General features: G+C 40.8%; 1 protein-coding gene across 2 annotated transcripts; it reads left to right on the top strand.

Moving 5' to 3' along the window:
- Positions 1-733: 733 nt before the first annotated feature.
- Positions 734-4,419, top strand: nfil3-3 (nuclear factor, interleukin 3 regulated, member 3). 2 transcript variants are annotated; one of them, XM_030783393.1, is made up of 2 exons: positions 734-914; positions 1,721-4,419. In XM_030783393.1, the coding sequence occupies exon 2, from the start codon at positions 1,848-1,850 to the stop codon at positions 3,042-3,044; it is 1,197 nt and encodes a 398-aa protein (XP_030639253.1). In that variant the 5' UTR covers positions 734-914; positions 1,721-1,847; the 3' UTR covers positions 3,045-4,419. The 2 variants fall into 2 exon arrangements, with proteins under 2 accessions (XP_030639253.1, XP_030639254.1); XM_030783394.1 differs by lacking the exon at positions 734-914 and adding an exon at positions 1,081-1,358.
- Positions 4,420-9,607: the final 5,188 nt, after the last annotated feature.

Here is a 9,607-nt window from a genome sequence, read left to right as displayed (position 1 = left end):
TAATGCTTTAACATCTTGAGGGTGAATTTAGGTGAGTTGAGTTTAAGTAAGTAAAACTGAAATGGGAAATCAGTCAGACAGAGCTCTTTTTTTTTTTTTTATTTAGAAACTCTATTGTCATCCAGTGCTGCCAGTTCAACTCTCAAAAATGTCAAAATATCCACCTCGTGTTTCTCAGATCCCTCTGCTTGTTCCTGTCTAGGACAGGGCTTTAAATTGGATTTTTGGAGGCCCAGACGTCTGCAGCTTACTTTTAAGTATAGTTCAGTTTTTATTTTAAGGACAACATCCGCAGAGACTCATATTACATATTCATTTACAATACTTTATTTAACATTTTAGGTGAGCAGCACTGTAGTGACTGTGTTTCACGGTCAAGTAATTGCCAGCTTTGGCTGTCCTTAAGAAGCCTCAGAATTGTCCCGTAAACAGCGCCTATGGGGAGCAAAAGACGCATGGGAGCGGGGGGGGGGCTAAAAAACTTAATAATTTGTATACTGCAGTTTAAATTTATGTCTTGGAGAGATTGCAATAGGAAATTGCATTACTCTGTTAAAGTGTATCAAATAAGCACCTCTACAACAGAAAAGAGGGTTTATCGTGACAGCGTGTTGCGTTAAATCGGTGTAGGCGGTCTTTACGGTTGCTTCTTGCAGTTGCCCGGGTTCACACGAGGTAAGTGTACGACCCAGGCTGAACTTGCCGGAAGAAGAAACAAATATGAGCTACAGCCTTCCGAGCACGCTCCAGAAGTGAACAGTGCCTGGTGTGACTATTAGTGAGAGCAACGGACTGCGTCTTCTACTCTTAGAAGCTATTAATAGTGATCGATTTGTTTGGCGACTAACATTTAACAGCTCACTGAGAGAAACCTTCATTACGGCGAGAGATTTAATAGGCTGATTTAACCCGAGGTAAGACTCGCAAGACGTCAACAATTAGGCTAAAGAGTTTTTAAAAGAACGAAGGGACGTTTCTTTCATATCGTACTATTATATATTCCATCACATATACAGCGATTTATAGCTTGTCATCGTTGATAGGATGTGAACTATTTTTTTTAATATAAACGATAGATTCAGAAGAGGAACAGTTACAGGACGAAGAAGAAGACCAGAACAGTCTAGTGTACAGTTTGCGAAGAACAGCTATTGTATACTGTGTCCCTAGTATTGCAATCGAATGTTTAACGCAATAGGTTGCGCAAGGGATGTTGTAAGTCACTCTGAAAGCTACGTTTGTAACATTGCATAATGTGCCTGGAAAATTACATGAGAAGGAGGACAGAATCATGACTGCAAGATAAATGTATACGTTTATCTGCAAAGAAAAACCAAGCTACACCATTACTTGAGCAAGTATGGGAATGGCGTAATGTGTATGTCTAAAATATACTAGTCTAAATTGTTCAGTTAGTTGCCTACAAACTACTACTACTACTATTACTATTACTTTTATTATTATTAGCTAATCAGCGTTTGAGATTTTCCTCTATCGACATTTTCAAACAGTTCGTTTGCTTCCGCGATGTTTAATTTCGAGTTATTTTCGGTGCACTGCTACGTGGCCGCATAAAATTAGATGCACCGGTACATTGCATAACTTGTGTTGTGATCTTACATAAAGTTCTCTACGCTGACATTCTCTCTCTCTCTCTCTCTCTCTCTCTCTCTCTCTCTCTCTCTCTCTCTCTCTCTCTCTCCCTCTCTCCATGTAACAGATAAGTGGCCGCTGGGCGGAGCTGTTGGTCCATTCGACGGAACTTATCTCATAAACGCTACCTGCAAGTTCTTCACTCTGTCACAACAGGAGGTCTGAACTAGAGATCAGTCCTCAGTTATCACAGTATGGGTGACCAAACTGTTGTGCCTCAAGAAATTGGAGGGGTATACTCTGCTCGGAATGGAGCATTGCTGGAGCCAGCTAATCTAGATGGGACTATGTCTTTTACTGATGAGGCAGTATCGATTTTGACCTCCAGCAGTATGCTGGTACGTTCTCTCCTTGGCCACTCTACAGGCCATAAGCGCAGAGGCAGCACCAGTTCTACCACCAATAACAGCAATGCACCACGCCGCAAACGGGAGTTTATTCCAGATGAGAAAAAAGATGACGGTTACTGGGACAAGCGTAAAAAGAACAACGAGGCAGCAAAGCGCTCAAGGGAGAAGCGGAGGGTCAACGACATGGTTCTGGAGAACCGGGTGATGGCCTTGTTAGAGGAGAACGCGCGACTCAGGGCAGAGCTCCTAGCACTCAAGTTCCGCTTTGGCTTGATCAAAGATCCCTGTGATACACCTGTCCTCGCTCTCTCCTCAGCTCCGTGCACCCAGCCATCACCTGGTCCACGGTTCTACCAGCCCTACACCAGCAATATCACTCCTCCTCGCCTTCCACCTCCCCAACAGCAGGGGGCAACCTACGGAACGCGAGGCCTCCGCGATGCCGGAAGCGCATCCGAGGACTCAGGGTTCTCCACCCCAGGTGGCTCGAGCATCGGAAGCCCCGTCTTCTTTGACGACGGCATGAGCGAGCACAGCAAAGGTTCCCCCTGCGGCGGAGGGGAGGAGCCAACTTACGAGCACCACCCGTGTCCTTCCGCGGTGGAGACGGAAGCTCATCCCACAGGTAGGGGTATTTCAGCAAGACCAGAATGCAGCGGAGAAAGTATGAAGAGTCTCCCTCATAAACTGCGATTCAAAGTGCCAGGAGGCAACGAGGTCCCTGAGGCAGAGGTCATTGTACCAGGAGAAACCAGAAACCACAGTCCCTTGCTAGCGAAGAGTCACGACATATCCCGAGAACAACCTATGGCCCAGTACGGTTATGGCGCGGTGGAAGGACAGGGTGTCTGGCAGGCACAGCAGTCAGGGGAGCACCAGTTCAATCTCACACCAAACGGGTACAGCTCAGCTCCTCCGCAGAACCAGACGGACTCCAACGCGGAAAACAGTGCCCTGAGATCTCAGCTGAGTTCCCTTAGCGAAGAAGTGGCTCAGCTTAAGAAGCTTTTCTCCCAACAACTGCTGTCGAAAGTGAACTGAGCCCAGTGGCGCAGGAATCAAACCAGCATGATTACCTCAGCGTCTGGAGGAGCAGTTAGACAGGGAGAGACGGACATACTCAGTTACACTAAAAAAAAAAAAAAAAAAATAGGCAGTTTTATGCAACTTGCCAAACCAAATACTGTATGGCCTTTTTCATACTCAAACGTTCACTGTCGGTTTGCACCTTCACTCGGTATAAATCCTATTTGTCTTTTTGATAGATGTGATTTTAATGTGGGGTCTAAATCATCTAATAGTATTGTTCTCTTTTGTGTTGTTTTGATTAAAAAAAAGACAGACAAATAAAAAACATAAAAAACAAAAACATTTAGAATCTCTGAACATCTAGCGTTACCATTTTAAGTACAGTATCCATTCTCACAAAATTAATAGAACTACAGTGGTCAGTAGAAAAGTGAAGTCAGTAATGCAAAGATTCAGATGTTTATGTAATCCACTTTGTAATCTTTTGTCATTAATGGGCATTTATTTTATTATTATTATTATTTTTTTTTAATTCAGTAGGTATTCCATGAAGTGCTATTTCTCATTCTTCAGTAGGCAAACACTTAAGGAACATTCCTATTGGACACCCTTGACTTGTAGCTCAAGTTGTCTGACTAATTGAGAAATTTTGCTTTGTGGGATAACCATTCCCAAGTCACTGATGTCACATTCATCTGTTGATCCGTGGAGTTCTTGTGATGAATTTGATCCGGTTGTGTTGTGAGCACCCAGAGCAAATATGCATATGGAACTGTTGCTGTTTTCCTCTGTCTAAGTGGTAACCGTAACTATGCATTCCTCACACTAGAGGTACTATAGATGTAGAGTTTGTTTGTGTTTCGTGTGCTCTTTGTGTTGTGTTGTTTGACACTGAATGTCTACTTACTGTATGAACTAAAAAAAAAAAAAAAAATATCATTGTGAATTTAATTTTAGCAGATTTTCTTTTACATAACTTGACAGAACATACAATTTCAATGTAAAAATAAAAGTTAAAATAATCAGTCTTTGCTTTGATACATATGAATTTGTTCACTATCTCTTTCCACAGTATTAAAAAGGTATACAAAACCTACTTACATTGATGTATTTGTCATCTTACATGAGAGTTTTAAACACCGATTACTTGAGACAGAACCGTTAGTACCGTTATTGCATATGACTGTAATATGACATGAACCGCGTCTTCTTTGTTTCTTGCACATTCTTGCCATTTGGTTATTTTCTCAAGCCAATGTAATGTAAACAATATTTATGTTAACTGTACTGTTAAAATGCAATATCTTCAACAAGGACACACTGTAACTATCAAAAGTTGAGATCATGTAGGCTAATGCAATGCAAAATAAATATCTGTGTTTTTGTATACAACTGATTCCTTCTTTTAAATTATGATGCTTATTGAGGAAGAAAATACATTGAATATTATTTTACCACTGCAGTCGTAAAAGATAAATCGCTTATTTCTTTGTCTTCTGTTAAATATTGTCTTACTCATAAGACATGTTTTAAACCACTGTCTTGTTCAGCAGTGCTACAGATGGAAGCCTGTTCTCATGTCCGGAGTTCCTCAGGTTTACAGCGCTCTGTGGAGCAGGATAGGATGGCTGTGTGCAGAAAGGGAGGCTCTCTCTCTTTCAGCATCAGCACTTCAGGAGCTATTTTAAGCAGCAAGGAAAGGAGTTATCGATTCGCCACTGCCAGCTTGCATTTGTGGCTCAGATAAGTTTTAAGTGAGCACAGTGTGGTATATATAAGGAGAAGATAAAAAAAAGAGAGAGGTTTTTTTTTTTTTTTTTTTAATATCTATTGTTTAAAAGATCGGGCAGATAATGTGGTATAATTCAGACGGTGCTGTTTGCTGCAAAAGACTAAAACTGGCTTGAAGGACAATTGTTGTATTTTATCCTTCACTAGAGGGCGCCAACCATCAAATTTGTTTGAAAGCCTCTTTTTGTGACGTAACATGTGAGGTCATGCGTTTTGTTTATGCATATTACTGGTGAATTTCTTACATTCATATTTCCATTCAGATTCAGAGAAATAATAATGCTACAAATGTAGAAAGAAATCTTAGTGACCACAAATGTAAATAAAAATGTAATAAATGGCTTCAACCACTAATACCCATTTTTCTGAATCAAAATAAAATAAGAATTCGATAGATTGTCTTACAAAGCAGTTCACAGCTGTAATTAGATCAGAAATTTGCCAAGTTAGGGTCTGCAGTAAAAAAAAAAAAAAAAATACCATTTTGCGGTGGCTCCCTCATAAGCTTCCTGTTTTGTAATCCATATTAGATAAACACGCACATTGGGGTCTTTGTCTCTCCAAACCACCCCTCATCAGCCCCATTCCGTCTGCAGGGGAGGGTTAGTGGGGTAGGGCGGAGGAGGGGAGGACCAGTTGCTAGGCAGGCGGCACAACGGTTGCCACGGAAACCCTCACAGACGCAGCTGGGTGTGAGGGGAGTCTGCTGGGGGAGGGGTGCCAAGTTCAAGGCCAACGTTTCCAATCTGTATTGTGTCAGTCAGCGGCGCAACAAACGAGGGAGGAGGGGCAGAGTCGTAGGGGGAGGAGGGTTTGGTATGATGGTGACCTGTATATTTCCCCTTGTCCCAGTCGGTCACCTCTACATCAACTGCTCTGTTTAAAACTGACTGTAAGGAGACACCCCCTGGGTAATGTTGTTGGTTGGCGACGAAAAAACAGTTCTGTCTATTAATGGGTGGAATTCTGCATAGAACTGAATGGGAGGCTGTCAGTAAGAGTACAGTTGAGAAGAAACAGTTCAAAAACAGGTTAAATGACACAGGACCTATGGCCAGTTGCCCTAACATGTGACGAAGAGAGGAAAATCCCAACAATGAACCATGTGAAAGAACTTGTCTCTCATGACAGGACAGGTAGCATGTTTGCTGGGCAACTGAACAGACAGGAGGGTTGTTTCTTCTCACCCAAATCAAGAAAAATTCACTTGAGTTCAAGGTCCTGCTCAAGGACAAACTGCATTCTTTGAAAAGAGATAGAGAGAAAGTAGAAATTTAAAAAAGAAAAAACATGACAATTTAGAGGAAAACTTAAGACTACAAGCAAACAATAAAGAGGCCATCAGAAAATTGTTCAAATTTCAAACTACAAGTGGCAACAGTTTCTAATGACAAATTGTTTATTTTTCTCATTATTTTACATTATCTCCCCGTTTGGCCTATAAAATAACCATTGCATGTAATCTTTGTGCTCTTATTTCATACTATTCATGGAATTATTTAGTCTTATCTCAGATAGAGTCATGCCTAACACTGTGCCAGTCACAGTTAGTCAACAAAACATTCAGCCAAATATTAAGATTAGCTTTTTGAGCCAGCAGTCTGTGATAACAATAAAACTACTCGTGGAGAGAGAAAGCAATGAAAAATGAGGAAATATGTTTGTCTTCAGGTATCATAGTCAGGAGTTTTGGGCTGTGCCCATTTCTAGGAATTGGTCACCGCCTGTTTTCTCAATCTTCTTTCATTTTGAAAGTGCTGTCTTACATCAACTCATATTGTGTAATGGCTTTCCTGACAATATACTGCTCAAGGTTGTTGTTGACTTGTAAAACTGTATGACAGGATTTTGAAAATTTGGTTACAATGAACTTAAGTTGAGCATAATCGCTCAAGTCATATAATGCGGAAAAATGCTCGTAAATAATGATGACAGTAAATTGAAGGGCAAGTGTAATGTGTACACACACACAAGCACAAACTCTCTTTCTCTCTCTCACACACACACTCAATCACACCCTTGGACCCCCTAACCGCCCCCCCCTCCCAACACACACACACACACCACCGTCACCACCACTACCACCACACACGTTGACAGAGAAATGCAAATCACTGTCTGTAGCTGTAGTCCTTGGATATATTCGTAGTAAGCATAAATGACCTATATATAAATATATGTTTTGGGGTTCTTGTTTTTTTTTTTTTTACATTTTACCGATCCCAATCTCCCGTCCCTCCCCCACTCATTCCTCGTGTCATGTTGACGGAGGTGGGGTGCACGCTTTAAGAAGAACAAAAACGTGACTAGGCACCCAAACCTTTCTGTTATGCAACTACTGACCTACTAACACACATTCTGAGACACACACACACACACACCCAGAGCGAGAAAATTAGAGCAAGCCTCCGACATAACATGAAGCCTCACAGCAAAGGAGGGAGACACGGCAAATACAGCCTCATTCAGGAGTGTGGTCAATAGAGCCAGTGTGTAAAGCACGAACACGCGGGACATTTTTCAGCTGACATTCAAGTTCGAAGAGGAGAAAGAAAGGAATAGGAAGATAAGAACGCACGGAGTACGAAGGGCAAGCTTTTTGTTGGCCTATCCAAGTGGATTTTTGTCTCTTTTTGCTCGTAGGGGAGTCGGCTTTGTTTTGGTGAGTTCATTTCTTTGCTGGAGTACGTATGTTATTCAAACGAATGTTGGGGCGAAACATTAGTTCGGGTACATTTAATGGTATATTTTGTGATCTACGATGAATATTATGTATGCTTTACGTTTTGTGATCGGTATTTAGAGCTCTCTCACCTTGCAGCTCAACGAGGACTGTGTCTAGGTTATTGTTCATATGGCGACAAACACTAGCCGGTCGCGTGTGATTCGTGACTTGAAGAAATGTTACTGACATTGCCGATGGTTCTGCTTTCATTTTACTTACTATTTATGAATAAGAATGTGCGACTTGATTAAAACGATACCCAATAGGTTTGTGTTATACGGATATTTAAAAGGTACGCTTGTACGGTTTACACAGTCAATGTCAAGGCGAAGTGTTTCCCCCCCAGTATATAAATGATGGTGTGTAAGAATGCATGTGTAGAATTCTGCACTAAATTCAGAAGGTCTTGGGTTGGAAAAGGAGATTATAGACGCATACGCGTTGGTTAAGCACTTTTTGGAATGGGATCGTAAACTTTTTTCTCTGACTACATTCAATAGTGGAACAGAACTTCGTTTTACTCGATGCAACTGTGTTTCGTCTGTGCTTACTACTTGATTTTTACCATGACTAAAAGCTTACGTGAATTCACTGTTAACGAAGTTTGGTGGGCTCACATAATTTACAGTCAACGAGTACTTGCGGTTATTTCGCAAGGTGCCAGCCCCTTTGGACGACTTTAGTGACCCAACAGGAGGACTGACTTGAGACACTTGTCTACTTTGTCACGTGTAGACCTTGGCGCCGTATCTCCAGGCATTTTTTGTAACTTTGACCATATTGTTCCCAGATTGGTAACTAAATATTTTTTCCTAATACTGTCAGATGCCGCAATTTGTTCCATTTATCAAAACCTGCCGCCAGAGTGAATACAGTATGGCCTCATTAAACCGAATTATTCCAGACGAAAGACATCTGAATAATCCCAAGATTCAAACTGTGTTAAATTAGGCCTATTTTTGATTTAAAAAGCCTGGGCACAAACCTTAAGTGTTGCATGACCTTAAAGTAGTGAAGTAGTGGTCAAATCAAAGTTATAAATGTTGTAGCATCTAACCTTACTAATTTATTTAGAGAATATTATTAGTGGAACAATGTTAAGATCAAAATATTAACCAATGCTTACATTTTTTTCGCACGTGAAGTATTTATAACGATTTGATTTTACAGTAGCTGTATATTCACTGAGTTATGTAACAAAGCTTTTATTACGGACCAACAGGTTGATCAAAGAAAGAAATGCCAAAGGATGATCAGATACAAAAAAAAATAAATAAATATGGTATGTAACTTGATCACAATCGCTTTCTGCTGGACGGAATCCAGATTAGTTGTCCTTTTTATATCTAATATTGGCTTAAATTGATTATTTAATATTATACATAAAAAAACAAATAATAACTGTTTGCTATCTTGCATACTCAAGTAGTTGTAAAGTAAACTATAGTTTGTGCACTAACGAACCATTCCAAAGTTGCCACTCCCTGCTCAGTAATGTGAGGAATTTGAAATTGCCTCTTGACTGGCTCAAACCTCTTTTTCTGGAGCGCATCGGGTTGAATCTGTTGGGCCCATGATGGGCAGGTTACCCTTGCATTCAAAGGCGGGTCTTTGTATATCGCATTTGTATATATGGTACCATATGTAGTTAAACAAAGCTAATTCCCGTAATTGTAAATGAATCGTATATTTAAATTATCAATTAATTCCTTACACTTACTCTGAAAATGTGATACCAGAAACATGAGAGTCTTTTGTAGATGAAGGTCACGCTCAATAGACCGATCTAAATTATGTCTCACAACTTCACTGACCTACTTGGCCTTCATGCTGAGGCAAGGCCGAGGAATACCAGTCCAGCCTCGCTACATGTGAGTGAGCAGACACATGCTGACTGGTTTCTATTTGTACACAGTTTCCATGTGGAACAGCGCATAACCCGCTCTTAGGGTTTACCTCAACCTCGCTTTCCTGGATTGCAGTGCCAGATTCTTGGAAGATTAAGCCACTAACAGAAAAGTAATAGCAAGTCTCACAGATCCGTATCACTAACTTTCCC

Source organism: Chanos chanos, chromosome 8 (assembly GCF_902362185.1).
Source record: "Chanos chanos chromosome 8, fChaCha1.1, whole genome shotgun sequence".
NCBI lineage: Eukaryota > Metazoa > Chordata > Actinopteri > Gonorynchiformes > Chanidae > Chanos > Chanos chanos.
This window is presented reverse-complemented; position numbering and strand designations above follow the sequence as displayed.